At 60.1% G+C, this 17471-nt stretch overlaps 1 protein-coding gene across 7 annotated transcripts in view; it reads right to left on the bottom strand.

Moving 5' to 3' along the window:
• The window catches only part of HDAC4 (histone deacetylase 4), a 175969-nt gene that overhangs the window by 132402 nt on the left and 26096 nt on the right, over positions 1-17471 (bottom strand). For all 7 annotated transcript variants that reach the window (XM_037069313.1, XM_037069317.1, XM_037069316.1 and 4 more), the window contains exon 2: positions 15881-16048. In XM_037069313.1, the coding sequence (XP_036925208.1) occupies positions 15881-15902 (22 nt within the window). In that variant the 5' untranslated portion in view covers positions 15903-16048. The remainder of the gene's footprint in view (positions 1-15880; positions 16049-17471) is intronic.

Raw genomic sequence — 17471 nt, 5'->3', positions numbered from 1 at the left:
CAGCATGTCCACCCTCCTACAGCAGAGGGCGCTGTGGAGGCCAGGCGCCTGCCCCACTACAAGCTCTGTGGAGCCCCAGGCTCAGGCAGCAGGACAGCTGGCCCCTGCCCCTCCGGTTCAACAGGGCAGGCTCCTCTCAGTGGGCACGAAGCTAACGTCACAGAGGTTGGAGTTTGGTTTTTATTCACGGGTCTTCCTTAAAGTCGTGGCACTTACCACAGCTTGTGTGCACAGGTGGAAACGGAAGATCCTGAAATGCCACCATTGGCTCAGCTCCCTGGCCGGCCGTGGCCTTGGCCAAGAGGCTGCCCTCGACGGCGACATTCTGTGGGGAGCTGTGCCTGGTCCACAGGCCAGGGTTCACCACCACCCTGAAGGGCACCCTATGCCCTGCAGGTACCCAGAAACTGAAGCAAGACTGCAGAACCACTGACCGAGTTCAAGGGCGTGGCCAAGTCCCGCCAGTTCCTAGCCACCCCCTGTATCTGCCAGCCAGCACCCAACAGGCCTCCCTTGCCCGACACCTCCACCCCGCCTCCACACTGCTCCTCTCACTTGCCCACTGCCAGGGCCTGGCCACGGGCGCCCTCACCACAGGCTCCTGGGCACCTGCCTGAGGTTGCCTCCAGGGCTGTCCACACACCTGTGTGTTTGAAATGCAAGCTCCCCAACACCCTGGAGACTGAGACTTCTGCACCACCGCCTCAGCGGGGCTCAGTCACCATCGGCCTGAGCTGTTTCTTCCCAGAACTCCGGAAAAGGGTAAAGTGAGGCCTGTGCGGACAGCAGGTCCCGTTTCCGGTCTCTCAGTTGAAAAGGGTCCTACAAAAGAGGGCCAGGACAGACCTGACCGAGGGGCTGTGAAGACCCCAGATGCTGAGACGAAGCCACAGGAGGACGGCAGGGCCGCGGGCGGCCTCGGGACCCAGACAGCGAGCGCTGTGCTGTGTGGCCCCCGTCCAGGGCGGAGGTCGGGCTCCAGCACTCTGCACAGGGCCTCTCCACACCCAAAAGGAAGACCAGGGGAAAGAGGCCAGCCTCCCGGTGGGGAAGAAGCACTCGCCTCCCAGCCAGTCCCCCACACCGGGCCCAGCCTGCTTCCCTAACCCGTGACAGACTGTGCGTGTGCCCAGCGAGCCCTGGGAGAAAGGGCTTGTCGTGGACAGAAAGGCACTGAGAGCCCCGCGGGCGGGCCCGTGCTGGCTGGGGGCCGGGGCGGTGCAGCTGGGCTCGGTGTTTACGTCTGACCCAGACAACAGAGGGTTCGTGACGACTTACTGACGCAAGAGGCCCGACACCGCAGGCCAGAAACTAACCAGGGAGGAGGGTTCTTTTTCAGAAACCACCGGGCGGCTGTGGCCGGCCTACAAGGCAGTGTGGGCCGAGCTCCTCCTCCAGGCCGGCTGCCAGTGATGTGGCCGCACCCCCGGACTCACAGCTGCAGGGCCACATGCAGGCGGGGCGCACCCGGGGGGAACCGAAGGCCCCGGCATGTGTGGGGGTCCTGCCGCAGGGTGGGCCGTCCTGACCTAGCTGCATCTCCCAGGACAGAGGCCGGGACATGTGTCTGCCCTCCCCGGGCCCAGGCCTCTCCAGAAGTGCCCCAGGATTTTTGTCACCTGTGGCAAAAGCCACTAACTACCAACAAGAAACAAAGTTGAAGCACAAGAGTCTGGCCCTGGTGGCTTGTCCCAGTGTGCCAGTGCGGGGCGCAGGGGCTGGTGTCTGCGCCCCTCCCGCAGGGCAGGGGAACAAGTCCGCCCAGGCCAGCAGGAGGTGGGACCACTTAGAGCAGGCCAGCAGGCAGTTCCAGGGCGGTGGGGGGAGGCTGCCTGTGCGTGCACAGCCCGTGCGAGCTACTGAAGAACCAACGTCCCTGTCTCTCTGGAACCTCTCACCGGCACTTCCACCTCTCAGAAAGAGCACAAGGCCGGGACAATTGGTGACACCGAGACTTGTCAGGTGCTCCGAGACTGGCCCTGGGCTACAGAGGCCTCCGACCCCTGGGCGCTGCTGACAGTAGTTGTCCTGGGCCTGACAGGGCAGCTGACCACGTGCCAGCCTGGTCTAACCCTCACACAGGCCCCTCTGTGAGGCCGCTCCTGGCCACCCGGTTCAGAGAAGTCAACCCAGACAGAGGCAGCACCACTGCTCTCCGGGGAGGGCGGGGTCTGAGCCCGGGCGGGGATCAAAGGGAAGAACGGAGGAGGGGCCGGACTGTGGGCTTTCCACGGCACACAGCCATGCTCCCCAGCCCTGCGTCTCCATGCCAGGGCCCCCCAACCTTGCCACCAGGTGGACCCCAGCAGGGGCGACGGCGGCTGCAAAGCAGGGGCTCCTCCCGCACCCAGAGAGACGGGGCACAGCGCTGCAGCCTCACCTGCCTCCGCTGCCGCTGGGGAGCAGCCCACCAGGATGTGCTGCTGGGAAGGCCGTGCAGCGGGGGTGGGGCAGGGGCGCAGGCCAAGGTCATCATCCGCACTCTATGGGCCCCTGAGCCCGGGGACGGGACGTTACGCCTGAGTGACCAGGGCTGAACGGCTGTGTTCTGCCTGGTTCCAAAGGCCTGAATGAGGCCCACTGGGGACTCTGGCCAGTGGCCTCAGCCCACCCCTGCAGCCAGGGCTGTGGCAGGACAAGGAGACAAGCAGCTGAGCAGGACTGAGCTCAGCCCTCCATAACCACGGGGTACAAGCAGACAGCCGTGAACCCCTCGGACGGAGAGGCAGAGGCCGCCCAGTGCCTACAGGTCTGCTGCTCTTCATACCAGACTTGGTGTGTGTCCAAAGAGGATGGGGGATCCGGAAAATCGAAATGAACGGTTTTCCTGCAATACTGAGATGGCCTTCTTGTCTTAAAGCCTGATTTCCTTAAAACTCAGTCATACATAATTCAATTGCAAATAAAGCTGCATTTCTTTTTACATCATTTAAATTAGCAACTACATCACTGAAATGCACCAGACCAATCACGGTATTCATAATCTAACTGGGCAACAAAATGCACGGGTCAGAGAAGGTACATTTTAACGTGGAAACCAGTTCCCACCCACAGCCTCCCCACCCCAGAACGGCCCTTAAAGAGGAGACGCTGTTGGCACCTCACCCCCGTGCAAACACTCCGGGCATGTTCCCTGCGGACCTGTGGCTTCCGTCCAGCCTCTCCCGTGGCTGCCCCATGACGCGAGGACCGTGGAGCCTCGGGTTCGGAAGGACTGAGCCGTCATTCACCGTGTCCCCGGCTCCACCCCTGATGGACAGGAGGCCCAGAGAGACCCAGTGTCACGCCCGTGCTCCGCCCACCCAGGGGGAAGCTACAGTTGGTGCGGCGGTGACATTGATGGCATGGAAAGCAGCGTCCTGCCCATGAAATGAACTCTTCATTCACATTGGGGAAAAGAAAACAACGACTCGGTAGAAACCAAAGGGGGGAGGGGGGAGGGGAAGGCGGGAAGGCGGGAAGGCGGGAAGGCGCTGAACAAGTGCGCCCTGCATTGGGCCCTGGGAGGCCTGGCCGTTTACAAGGTGCGACAGAAATCACCTCGTAAACTATCTGAATAAAAGCGCTCTGAGAGCGACTCAGGGCTGCAGGTACATCTCAGTCCACTTCCACGCACGCCAGCAGGGATAGCAGGGCCACAGAGAGGTCTGCTGGGGACCAGGACACAAGAATGACATGGGCAAGGGGTAGCCCCATCGTGGCCCTGGCCCCAGCAGGCACCCTCCCCTCCCCCTCTGGCCACGGCACACGGCCGGCAGCCCCAGTGGGGCTGACCTGCGGGTTCAGACGATGCCCTCTGGAGGCTGGAACCAGCATGCCTTCGGGGCTGCCCGGACTCGGGGCCAAGACGCCGGAGGAAGGGAGCGAGAAGGGCCCTTCGGAGCTGCTGCTCCCGGACAGGCACCAGCCGCCACCCGAGCCCCTGCCTGGCTGGAGGGTGAGGAGCTGACCCTGGGATCCGGGACAGACCCAGAGCCTGCAGCAAGGGGGCTTCCGGCAGACACAGAGCTCCCACGCAGGCAGTGAGCAGCAGGGCAGGCTGGCCCCCACAGACCCTGAAATCCACGTCCCGCTCCAATCCCACAAGGCTCCGTCTGCTCCAGCCCAAGGCTATATGGGCTTCAACAGCTTCAAATACCCAAAAGTAAGACTGGGGAGAACTGAAGGAGAAATGATCCTGATCCATGATCACAGCCGGGGCGGGGGGTTAAATGCCGGTCTCAGGAACAGGCAGAAGCAGCAGACGGGGTCAGCAAACAACAGACCAGACCATCGCCCAAACAGCACTGAACTAACGTTTGGAGGCCTGACCAACCTGCATCACACGCACGGTGTTTTTCAATGCACAGGAAAACACTCACCCGACAGACCAGCGAGGGTGCAGCAGGACCCAGGGACGCCCGAGAACTGGAATGCAGTAAAGTCGGTGGCACAGGGAAATTAAACTGGGAGTCAATACAAAAAGCAAAGTACTAGGAAAGTCATAAATAGCCGAAGTAAAGAAATACTTTTCTAAGTAGCCCATGGGTCAAAGGAATCAAAGAGGAAATCAGATACCTCTCTACACTGTAGTGCAATGAAAAACGACATTTAAAAATGCACGCAATCCAGCTGGAGCTGCACTGGGTCAGCATCGCAGCCTTCGGAGCACATGTCATCACTGGAAGAAAGTCTGAAAAAATCCAGTAATTTAAATACTTATTTCAACTAGTTTTTAAAAAAGCCAAGTAAATCCACATAACAAAAGAAAATAACAGCAGTAAGAGCAGAAATTGATCTGTTTTAAAATCCTACAGACAGGATCAACAAAACTGAAGACTTCTCTAAAAACATCATGTAACTACCCGACCAAGTCAATGACGGGAAGAAAAGAGAGAACACAGAACACGAAGGGGGAGGGGGAGGGGCCGCCAGCCCCAGGTCAGGACATGGGAAAATTCAGAAGGACCTGAAAGTTCGGGAAAAAACTAAACTCATGAAAACCCACACGAGAGGAAGCAGGCTTTCCGGGGAGCCTCCTGTCAGATGGGGGTGTGACCTGCAGCTCTCCCTGCCGGCACGCGCCCCGAAGGCTCCCTGGTGAGACCCCGTGTGAGCCCCACCTTCCGGCACAGAACAGTGCGGCATCACCCCGCACAGACCCCGTGAGAGAGCCGGCCGGGAGCCGAGTGCAGTGTGGGCCTCAGCCGACACGGCCTGCACGGAGCAGCGTGGGGCCCATAAAGCTGAAAATGTTCACCATCTGACTCTATGGCACAGGTGGCAAACACAGGGCCCATGGGCCAAACGCGGCCTCCACCTGGTTCTCTCCAGCCCAGCACCTTGTTTCTACCGGGCGGCAGCGCGGAGCTCTCGCTTAACTGTTTTGGAGCAGTGACATGCATAGAGTCCTGAAGTTACGTTCAGCCTTTATAGGCAACCGCGAGGCTGATGTGGCCCCCGGTGACAACGTGTCTGACACCCTGCTCTACAGAAAACTCCATCAGCCCTGGGATCAGAAGAGGGGGCCGACGCCCGCACACTCACAGGCCAGCACGACCATGATGCCCGAACCTCAAGGAAAGAGGTTGCAGGGTGAGGAAGCCGCAGGTCGACCTCACTCCTGAGTCCACATTGGAAAGAGGGAGCCACAGAGCGGGCAAGTCAGGCGGCGCAGAGAAGCGGCAGCATGTTGAAATCAAGTCAGATTTACCGAAAGTTGGGACTGGGATCAGAAATCCATCAAGAAAATTCATGATACGACCCAAACAGCGGAGGACAGTTACATGATTCGTACATGCAGGAAAAACCCACCCGTGTGAGCCGAACAAAAGTGCCAGCCCCGCAGACAAGACACCCAGGATCGGCACCACCCTGTGCTCCCGCCTGATATTGTCATGTCCCCCACGGGAACAGAGCGAGGGCAGGAGGGGGCGGCCGACCCGCCGAGGCCCACAGAAGGCGAGGCCCCAGTGGTCCCTGGACACTGCACGATGCGGAGAACACGCCCTCCACCACGAGACAAAGGCGTCCACTCTGCCGCAACCCTGAGTTTAGGCCCCAGACAGTGGAGCAAAGCAGGAGAGGGACAGAAAGGGTTACAAATTAGCAAAAAAGAAGTAAAACAATCACTAGCAATGCAGATAAAAGCCAACGGAAGCTACAGACAAGCTGGTACAAAAATGAGTGAACTCCACAAGCTGTCTGGAAACACAATGGCTGTGCAAAAACTCATCACATTGCTGTACACAAACACACAAACAAATAAAACCTTAAAAGCAAAAAGCACTGAAAAACCACCTAGGAGCAAATCTATCCAAAGAAACGAAAGACCGCCCCCCGCGACCTCTAACACGCGACTGAAGACACCGCAGACCCGAACACCGACAGAGCGGCCCACGGGCGGGAAGACCCCCGTCGAAACCGACCGACAGGACACCCGATGCACGCCGATGGGGCCCAGAGCGCTGGTGAGGCTGACACACGGGCAGGAAGACCCGCCTGAAAGTGCATAGGGCTGAGAAGAACCAAGACGACCTTGAAATCCACGGTCGGGGTCACAGGGCTCCCCACTGCCAGGTATGTGGGGAGCAGTGCCGCCCGGCTCAGAGGTGGACCAGGCACAAGCCCAGGAAGAACCCCACGCACAGACGCCCGACTCAGGAGGCGGCGGCGCAGCAGCGCGGTGGAAGGCCAGCATGGCCGTGACGCCCAGACCAGGGGAAAGGACACCTGGCCCGCACGAACACCAGCGGGAAGAGCAACCCTCAGTGACCACATCACATGGGGTCTTCTTAAAACACCAGCCCCAGGGGCACCAGCACCGGATGCGAGTGGCAACAATGAAGCCGCTGGAGAGCGCGGTAGAGGGCGAGGATGGGAGCACCTGCTCCTCAGGGAGCACTGCCGGGAGAGGGCGGGGCCCCACGGGGAGGGGGCAGCAGAGGGAACAGCCCAGGGAGGCTGAGCCCCCGGCCACACCAGCAACTCCTCCGAGCGGCCGGCGGCGACACAAAGAAACACAACCATTTTTTTTCAAGGAGCAGAGGCCCAGAGCAGGCACCTCCCCCGATGTTCAGCCCGCACAGGAGAGCAAAGCCAGCATCTCCCGTGCCCGGAGAGGCCACCCAGGTGAAGGAGGGACGCACAAAGTGCAGCGGAGCCCACAGGCCTCTCGATGGAACCCCCCGCGGGGTGCGCCATTCCTCGTGCGGAGAAACGCCCACTTGCACAGACCCCAGACACACCCGAGAGGCTGCAGCAGCAGACACGCCCACCCCAGCCAGAAACCATCCAAATGACCCCAACCACTGGATGGACAGACGGACACGTCCACTTGGGAATGAACAAATAGCTGGACGCCACACCGCCAGGAGCCCGCAGAGCACACACCTGAGTGAGGGAGGCCAGACAGGAAGACCCAGCCCCTCCAGGCAAGCTCGGCCAGCCTGCCAGAAGCCAGGAGGTGGCTCCCAGGGGCCAGGCCAGTGGTGCGGTGACTGGCGTGGCCGGCTGGGGCTGTCGGCCCATGAGAACACCTTGGTGGGCATGGAGGGCTGCACCACCCTGGCCACCTGTTGGGCCCTGCCCCTTGCAAGTCCACACAGACACAGAACACCCAGGGCCACAGGTCACACAGCAGCAGTGGAAGACTGGAAATGAACCTGGCGCCCACCACCAGTGATGCACTGCCGCGCCAGTGACATCACAGCCACATTCCACCCCGAGGAAGGGCAAGACGCCACCGTTGCGCCGATCAGGAATAATCTCCCAGGGAAAAATTTCAAAAGCTGAAAGCCGAAGCATCCACAGGCCACTCCCATTCTCAGACAGAGCCAGCAAGAGCCAGCAGCCCCTCACTGTTCTGGCCGGACGTGAGCAGACGGTGCCGAGGGTCTACGCCCCGCCACCAAACACTGCCCCTGGCCCCCAGGTCCCAGCTCCCACCACCGCCGAGGTCCCCAGGCCACCAGTGCTGACACATCACTGTGCACCAGGTCTCCTTAGTCCCTCCAGCTCCTCGCTCCACCCCAGAACCCACCCAGGACCCACCCAGGACCACGCACGGCATTTAGCTGGCCTGTCTCCTAAGGCTCCTCTGGGCTGGCACAGTGCCTCAGACCGCCCTTGCCTTTGGTGGCCCTGGCAGGACTGGGGGGACTGGGCAGGGATGGGAGAGGATGCGCCCCGCCTGGACTTTGATATCGTTCCCGTGATCGGACTGGGCTTCGGGGACGGCAGGAAGGTGGTCAGACCACGGGGCAGAGGGCCGCTCTCATCACACAATTATGAACTCCACAGCCCCACCACTAGGACACACCGGCTGCCACACGAACAGCCCCAAGAAAGAGGGGCAGACAGCCATTCCCTGAGGCCTCCCCCACCCAGTGCCCTCAGGACTTGCCATCCTCACTCTGCCCAGGAGGCCCGGAGGCTGGGCATGGGGGCTTCCTCCCTCCCCTCCCCTCCTCCTACCGGAGCCCCCCACAGACAGCCCCGACTGCTGCCCCTCTTTCCAAGGAGAGAATCAGGACTCAGGAGAGTCGACAAAATGAGGCCCGAATGTGGCAGATGAGGGCAAAATCCAATGTCCCCACCCCCGTCACACAGGGCGGGGTGAGCCGCCGAGTCAGATGGCCACCACTGGGTCAGACGGCCACCGCTGGGCATGACATTTGTGGCTCTTCCTCTGCTCCCAGCTTGCTTCTAAGACAGAGGATGAATGAGCAGCACATCCCAGATCCGCCCAGAGCCGGCTCCTGCTCCCAAACACACATCGACAGAGGGGACCGGATGCACCCCCAGCGGCCCCGGCTGTGCGTGACACAAAGCTTTCCAGGAACGGCACGAGCCAGCACCAGGATAACTGCTCCAGCTGAGGCCACCGCCCCACTGCAGGAAAACAAGCAGCTCAGACCAGCCCAGGAGGGGACGAGAGACACCTGAGGAGACAGAGGGCTGCGGGCTTGTTCCAGACAAGCCGTCTCTGCCAGGGCAGAGAGAGATGGGAAGCTCGGGTCTGAGTACAGGCAGGCACGTGGGCGGGCACCCCACACCAAGGGCCTCCAGGAGAGGTGGGGCTTGACCCCCTTTCCGTGGGAGGGGGTCAGGGTTCCCACCGTACCTGCAGGGCCGCCCTACCTGGGACTCTGCCCCCCACTGTCCCAGGGGAGGCTTCCCCATTTAGCTTCTGTCGAGCTGCAGCGCACGAACGAAATCTAAAAGCCAGGTACCTCCTGCAGGGCCAGAGCCTGTATAACGAGATGTGGCCCCACTCTCAGGGGGCAGCCCGGCTGGGGCAGCCCGGCTGGGCCAAGCCACCTCAGTGACACCCCTTTGGCCAAGGTGGCCTGGTCACACACGGAAGCCCACAGACACAGGGCTGCCTCTGCCGGGGGCTCACCCAGCCCTGTCCCCTCAAGGCCAGGCCGAAAGATCTCAGAACTAGAAACTGTGGAGGACGTCCCTACAACGTTTTCGGGAAATCTGGGCAATAAGACAGATGCCAGTGGCTCTTTCCTTCTCACAAGTAGTACTGACGTTGGAAATGAACCTGCCGCCCAGCGCAGGCCCATTCCCCCCTCCCGCCGCACCCCAGGCACCGCCCTGAGCCCCCACAGCTGCTGGGAAAGGCACTTTAAGGGCCTTTGTTAAGGGCCGCGTCTCCTCAGGATCCACAGTCAATGAGGCCACATTCTGCAAACTGGCCCACCAAAGCCACGCCTACCAGGACCCATGTGACATCAAAAGAACCAAGGACGCCCCCAACCACTGGCTGGGATCTCCTGCAGCCGCATGAGATCACAGGAGAGCACAGGAAGGCCCAGCTGAGACCCAGGAAGCCACATCCACATCCAGGCTGGGGCCTCCAGGCTGCGTGCACCCCCCCCCCCCCGGACAGCCAGGCTGCGGCGGAGCACAGACGGACACGTGAGGGGTGGGGGGGCCTGGAGGGCTATGCCATGGACCGCACAGCCCCAGGCCCACAGGCATTTGGGCCAACCCAGTGCAGGTCAGTACCTCTGCTCACACTAAGAAGGCCAGCAGGTGCCCAGCGTACTGGGAGCTGGAGGACCACCTGTGGCCAGGAGGAGGAGGAGGAGGAGGAGCAGTAGCACTGTGGGGCCACACCAGCAGCACTGCCAGCCTGCCCCAGACACACCCTCAGTGTGCACTTGCAGCCGGTCAGCCAGGGCTGGGACCCTCTTCGGGACCCTCCGAGGGACCCTCTGCAAAGGCCTTGGCACCGCCCAGGACCCAGCGACGAGAACCGCGCCAACCTCAGAAGTGCACTGTCCAGAGGATGCCTAGGACAGTTCAGACTCGTTTAAACGGGACACACAGCCAGGACCGCAAATGCGGCACAACGGAGCCTCAGCTCCCGGAACGCCAAGCATTCTCTCGGCTTCGCGGTCTCCAGGATGGGTGCACGAGAGGCTTCTAGGAAACGGCACCAGAGCTGGAAGTTTCTGGGACAAACCGCAAACGCTCCCCCGCAAAAGGCTCGTGGGACGCCCACAGGGCCACCATGAGGTTCAGCGTCAGGAGTGACGGCCACGTGAAAGGGCTCACTGGGCCTGAGGGGCCCAGCCCTGCAGTGTGGTCCCGGAGGCAGTGGCACCAAGACGCGCCAACCAACTGCATGGGATTCTTTACAAATGCCATTTCAAGTCAAAAGATGTCAAAGTGGTGTGTTTTATTTAAAAATATATATCACTTTTAAATAAGCCTCAATACAACTTTTCAGAAGTAGCAGTATTAGTAAAAGTGAGAAGATGGCTGTAATGTTGCACATTGTTTTTTCGAGTAAAAATCCCAGAAGCCCCAGCACTGCATTGCCACGCGGATCGCTCCAGGTCCCAGTCAGGGCCAGGGCACTCAGTGACCGCTGCGAGCACGGTGGCAGGAAGAGGGGCACTGGGCCGAAGCCCCGCAGGACCCTGAGGCCCCCTGAGCTCCCCACAGACTGGGAGTCTTGCCAAGGGCCACCTGCTCCCGGGGAGCCACCTGCGCAGCACGCTGGCCAGGCTCCCAGCTGCCAGCGCCACAACCCCGGGGAATGGGGCGCAGATCCAAGCTGCTCTGGGTCTGTGAGCTGGGCGGGAAGGGGAGGCACGGAGGGCAAACGGGAAGCCAGGACAGGCGTGTCCTTGGCGTGGCTATCACCCCTTCTTAAAGGCCCACACGGCCACCACCTAACTGACAGATGAAGTGCCCAAAGCTGGCCAATGAAACACCGAGTTGGGTACAATTCTAAAAAGGTTAGTTATTTATCTCATTTGATACTTCTTCATCATTATAATTCCCTACAGGTGTCCATTTTTTATCACATTCTCAGGGAATAAGCAAATAAAAGGCTCTCAGATGGAAACACAGTGAAAAGCTTCAGCCCAAACCTCCCAAATGGCCCAGCTTCCTCAGGGCGGGTGGCGGGTCAGGGAAAGTTCACGGTGTTCTCACACACATCCCAGCAGCATAAAAGCGGAGAAGTTCAACAGCAAAACCGGCTCTAGCGTCCCCAGAGAGGGTGCAGTGGAGGGGCGGGGGATGCGAGGCCCACAACCCCTTCTCCGCACTCGGGGCCATGGGACCACATCAACCTGGGTGGCGGTAGCCCCACCACCCTGTCCCCCTTCCAGACCCAGCTCACTGTCCCCCCGCCTGTCCCTTGTCACCGCATGAACCACACTGTACCAAAGGCCCTGGTGCATCGGAGCTCTGAGCTCGCCCACAGGTCAGCCCCTGAGAGGGCCCAGTGCACTCCGAGTTTGCCCTCAGGGAACCAATTCTGTCCCAGGTCAGCCTCTGGCTGGCGCAACCGTGAAGACCGATTCGCTTGGCTAGAAATCGGGAGACACACCGGAGCCCCCACGCAGGGTGCAGAACGGAACCAACCAAGTAACCTCAGGCCACAGCTCAGAACAAAGTCACCATTCATCTGGCCTGGAAGCACCGCCCACGGGCTTGGACCAGGGGTAAGCGTGGAGACAGCGTGTGAGTCTGAACCGCCTCTGGCTGAGCGGAGTCGGGTCAACAGCACTCCCGGCCCACACACCTGTTAGCACAGACCTGCCCCTACGGGGGGGCCCAGTGACAGCTTCTGGGTCCCAGCGCCAAGCTGCTCTCAATGGGCTCTGATGCCGGGCTTGTGTGTCAGAGCCCTGCTGGGAGCTCATTCTTAAATCTCAATGCCATTAATCATCCGACATTCAGCCTGGCAGAACTCCGAAATTTGCATTTCTACAATGGTGGCTTTGAAAAAAGGACATACATGCAAATGTCCCACAAACTGCACAAGAATTTTCAGAGAATTGCCAAAACAAACCATCAATGCTTCATTGACAGTGAATTTTCTGGGCTCTTCAGAACGACTGAGTATTCGTGATTTTCAAAGACAAAACACAATTTGAGGATTAAAAAAAGAAGTAGGTTGAAAAAGAAGTCCTCACGTCTCCACGATTTGCAGAACAAACCTTGACTGATTAAGCTCCCAGATAATGAAGGCAGGGAGGGGGCGGGGGAGGGGCACTGCCAGTGCTGCCAGGGGCTCACCAAGGCCCCCAGGGAGGTGGTTCTGAAACCCCACCCACTTCCCACAGCCATTCAGCCTGCTCAGCCGGGCAGTTCTGCCCCCACACACACCTGCGTGGGTGCCCGGTGTCAGCCCCAGTCTCTCTCCCTGGTGCCCTAAGGGTTTAGCTCCCCCAGCCAAACGCTGAGGACTCTCTCGCCTTCATGGAAGGGTCTGAAAGCTCTTCTCCAGCTGCTGGGCATGAACGAGGCCGACCTCCCGGCCTCCCCAACCCGGGGGCAAGGCCATACAGGGCTCACTCTGCGCCCAGAACCCACCTGTCACCAGCAGCTCACAAGTGATGTCTTCGTGTTAGCTGCAGGTCCTCAAAATTCATTTTCTCTCTTTAAAGTCCCTAAAACTTTGTGGAATCCCTGAAACATTCCATTATTGCAAAGCACAATTTAAAGGACATAAAAATATTTCTTTCTGAGATAACTTCTATCTTAAAACATAATGACCTTGGCGTCCAAACTGGCTGCAGTAAACAAACTGGAGACCAGGCCCGGGAAGCCAGGCCGGAGGACAGAGGGGGCGGGCCCACTGACCTCCAGGTCAGGTAGCCACCTCCAGGGAGGCCTCCAGGAGGGAAACCTGATGGAGGTCCGAAGAAATCACAATCTGTGAAACTCCACCAAGCCCCTAGGGGTGCAGATTCTTTAGTGACTAAGAGTTCAGTGACCAGAGTTAAGTCCTTTTGTGCAGAGAGGGTATTTCAGACACAACAGAGAATTAAGAAATCAGAGAATAGTCCACATTAAATCACTGGTTTTACACATATAAGTTCCCCTCAAGATTGCTACTCCGCTTTTCAAGAGACCCCGTCCAGGCCACCTTCTGAGATGCAGGGGGGTGGGGGGGAGGACACCTGAGTTCCCACCCCAATCAGCCAGTTTTCTATCGAGACTCGGGTATGCGTGGCCGCACACCGGTCCCGAGCACCTGCCAGATGGGCCCTGAGACTAGCCAGGTTCCTCCCGGTACCACTGGTACCAAGAAGGCGGCCGGCGGGGCGGGGCGGGGCGGGGCGGGGCTGGAAAGGCACCTGTGGCACTATCCAGTTTTCCCCTAAGCCAGCAACATTACCCACCTCCCAGACACGCGGTTTGGAGGCCAGGCGCAGCCTGTTGGGAGGAGAGGGAGGGACAAGGCAGGGAGGAAAGGACCTTTGCTCGTCCTGCAGGCAGCTCGCACTGGGCCCCCTCCCTGTCTCACACAGGTATGCCCTGCCAGGCGGGGGCCCTGTGTCCTGTGCGCCCTTCCTGACCCGTGTCAGCACGTCCCACAGGGAAGGGTGAGAGCATGGGATTGGGCAACAAGCGCACCATTTCAGAGCCTCTTCCCATCCTTCTTACCAACAGAGAAGAGTTCTTTGAGGCTAAATCAATCCAGGCCCTCTCCGCAGGCTGGTCACATCAGCGCAAACACTGATTCAGAGCAATAAAACCCAGCAGCGCGCGGCTTTACGTCAGAGGACCGGCCGGCTCTGGCGTGCTCATAAAGAACGGCCATAAAACCGGGTGCACGCCTGCCCACCAGAGGGAGTGTGAAAGGAAAACGGGGGGGGGGGGGAATCAGACACATCCAATGCAAAGGCCATGTTATCAGGGCTGAGGCTGCACTGCCAGTGTGAGTGAGCGTAGGGGCAGGAGGGCCCCAGGGGCACGGCAGGGAGGGGCACAGAGCCTCTGAGGCGAGGGGCCGCCACCCCCAGACCCACCCCCAGGGCTAGGGAGGCTGGGGCAGAGACGGGGCTCCTGGTCCGGTGGAAGACGGGCAGTAGAAACTTCGTGTCCAAGACAGCGAAGCGAGTGCGTGAGTATTAAGGACCTCTCTCCTCCCCAGGTCCATGAAGTTACTAAGTGCAAATGAAAACATTAAAGGGCGTATAGCAATGCCAGACAGTGGTAAACAGCACCAACTGACCAAAAACTTGGAGGAATTGCCTAGAAAATACAAGTCTGACAAGCCTGGGGGTTGGGCCCCAGGCGCCCCACCCCCACGGCCGAGAAGGAGCGGGGGGCGGGGGGGGGCCTCCGAGATCCGCGGACAGTCTCTGGAGCACCGCCAGAGCGAGCCTGGGGCTGCGCACGCGCCCGGCCACTGCGCCTGCTGGGCAACGGCCCGGTCCGAGGTCCGGCCCCACACAGAGGGGCACTTGGAGGAGTATGTGCACCAACCACGGTGTGACGGCAGTCTGACACCAACTCAGGGCTGCTGCATGTACATGGTGCCCCAGCCACACCGACACCCACCTACCAGCCGTCAGAGTCAGCTAGACTTACACCAACAAAAAGTACTCACAACACATTAAAACATGAAAAGTAAAACAGAAGCCCCCCCTCAAGGGACGATTTCACACCACATAAACACTTGCGCACGCCCCCCGCCCCCCGGGCTCAGATGTGGGGAGCAGGCCCACCCCCCACAGCGGGAGGAGAGCGGGGCCCCTTTCGGCCTCCACTTGACACACCTCGACCCAGACACTGGACTCCGTCCTCCGCCTGGCGTCCCCCCCTGGCGAACACTCACACCCGTCAAGCCTCACACCTGAGCTCCACCGGGCGTCCTGCAGGGCCTCAGGCCACTCCCATCAGGCCACAGGAAGGCGAAAAGGTCCCAGGCGATCCCGAAGCAGGAGACCCAGACTCCACCGCCACCCTGATGGACGGGTGGGTGTGTGAAGGCCACCCCCCGCCCACCGGACACAGGGCAGCTGGAGGCAGCAGCCGGGGGCTGCGCTGGGACTTTGCAAGGGGAGAAAGAAATCCTAAGGCGTGTGCCTACAGCACACTTCTGAAGCTAAGGGCCACACAGACGTGAGTCCCAATCCCGGTCAGCCACTTACTCGCTCTGTGACCCCCACAGAAGAAGTCCCTCCTTCTATCCAGGCCTAGAGCACCAGGGCACTGTGAGGGCTGACCCCGTGTGGCGCCCCCATTGCAGAGCCTCACAGAGGCGCGCTGCCAGGGGCTCCCGGGCCACACCCAGCCCAGGGCCCAGCCCGGCCCCAGCCCCATACCCCGCGGCCCCCCAAAGAAGCTGGATGAGAAATCAACTCTCCAAGTCACAAAGTGACCTTTAAGCGTCCCCTCCCAAAAGCTCCACGCCTGAGCACTGCCATAGCAGCCTGGGTCTGCCTTCAGGTCGGCGGCCCGGCCTAGTCTCCTGAGGGCTTGCTCCTCCCGAGACAAAGGACAGGCGGTCCCCACTGCACCAGGTGTGGCCGACCAGCAGGACCACTATCAAGGAAGACACATCTACAGCCTGCTTCAAGCTGCCACCGCCAGGGACACCCTTTCCGCCCAGAGCAGCCCCGCTGGCCCTCACCTGGGTGGCTTTGGGAGCTCATCGCTGGCAGCGTCGCCGTGACTCAGTGGCTTGGAACTTCCACGGGGACGATGTTCCACGCAGCTCCAGAGTCCTGCAGACACATGCAAGCCCAGCGGTGGGCCCGGGCAGGGGTGAGGCGGGGCGTCCACCAGCTCAGGGGACGGCCTATGGGGGGACAGAGAAGACAGCATAGTCAGTGGGTGCCCTGGACCTGTCCTCGCTCATGCCACCACCACCTGGCACAACTACCGCCAGGGTGGCTCTGCCGACAGGAAACGCTGTGTGTCGGGGGAGGGGTGTGAGGAAATGTGCAAACACGATGAAAAGGTGAAAGCGACCTCGCCCCGCAGGCAGAGAGCTCGGGCGGCACAAGGGCGCCCGCCCGCCCCTGAGGGCCAGCTGCACGTGGCGGCCTCACTCCTGCTGTTCCCGGCCCCCTCCAGGATGGCCGTCTCCTGGGCTGGTTTCCATGTCCTCGCTGTGAGGCAGCACACGCCGTCACAGGGATGTGACTACAAAGTCGCCGCGATGCCGGCACCACGGGCCGGCATCTGTAACCTCGTGACGCGTTTCCCCTTGCCTTTTGCCCAGACTGCCAGCTCCCAGCCGCACCCCCCACTCTTCGCTGCACTGACACCAGTTTTCCACGGTCCTTACTCCCCCAGCCGCACCGGCTGCAAGGCCCTGTGAGGAAGCCGCCCCTCCGCCACGCCGGGTGGGTGGCTGGGACCAGGCGGCTCGTCACACCCTCTCCCCAGGACCAGACCAGCCGCACATCGGTCCCTGAGCAGAAGAGCCCAGACGCGCGTCCAGGAACCCCCACCGCAAGCACCCGCTCCGTGCCGCGGCGCCGGCAGGGGCTGTTTAGACTGTATGATGAGCACATATTACTTTTATAATCAGAACATAAAAATACCCTGAAAAAACGGTACTTAAGAAAATTCTCCCACTGACCCTGGCTTAAGGCCCATCTGAGGGCTGTCTGCCACCTCTTCCTTTGCAGTGTGACAAGTCCCAGCTCCGGATGACATCCCTCCAGGCTCCTTTTCCCCAGTGCCTCATCATGGGAGAACCCTGGCCCACACAGCCTGGAAGGGGTCGCTCCCCAAGACAGGCTATTTAGGTGGTTTCCAAGTTCAAATTCTCTGTAACTCTGTGGTTAATATCCTAATGATTATGATTCTGTGGCTGGTTACTTCCCTGTGAAACACAGTGACATTGTTTTCAGGCTCAGAATTTTTATCCATGTCTTGGTCAGAAGGAACTTTCCTTGAAGGCGGTGTAGTGGGCTGGCCACAAAGTCCATTCAGTTCTTTTGTGAGATAAAAGACACATTCTCCATTTTCACTAATAGCTTTAATGATGAGGACATTCTGAATATGTCGGCTGTCTCTCACATGGTAGAACGTTGACTGTTCTCAATCAATGTCTCAACTGGATTGTTGTCACCTTCAGCTGGCCCACCTGACCCTGGAGCGTCACCCACCAAGGAATCTCCAGCACGAAACTCACAAACCACTTCTGACCCGTCCCGTCAGTCACAGCACCTTCTCCACACACTGCACAAACCTTTTTCTGGGTTTCAGCT

This window comes from Sturnira hondurensis, unplaced genomic scaffold, assembly GCF_014824575.4.
Source record: "Sturnira hondurensis isolate 20B ecotype Veracruz unplaced genomic scaffold, ASM1482457v3 Scaffold0018493, whole genome shotgun sequence".
Classification (NCBI taxonomy): Eukaryota; Metazoa; Chordata; class Mammalia; order Chiroptera; family Phyllostomidae; genus Sturnira; species Sturnira hondurensis.
The sequence above is the reverse complement of the archived record's forward strand: the minus strand, read 5'-3'. Positions and strand labels throughout refer to the sequence as shown.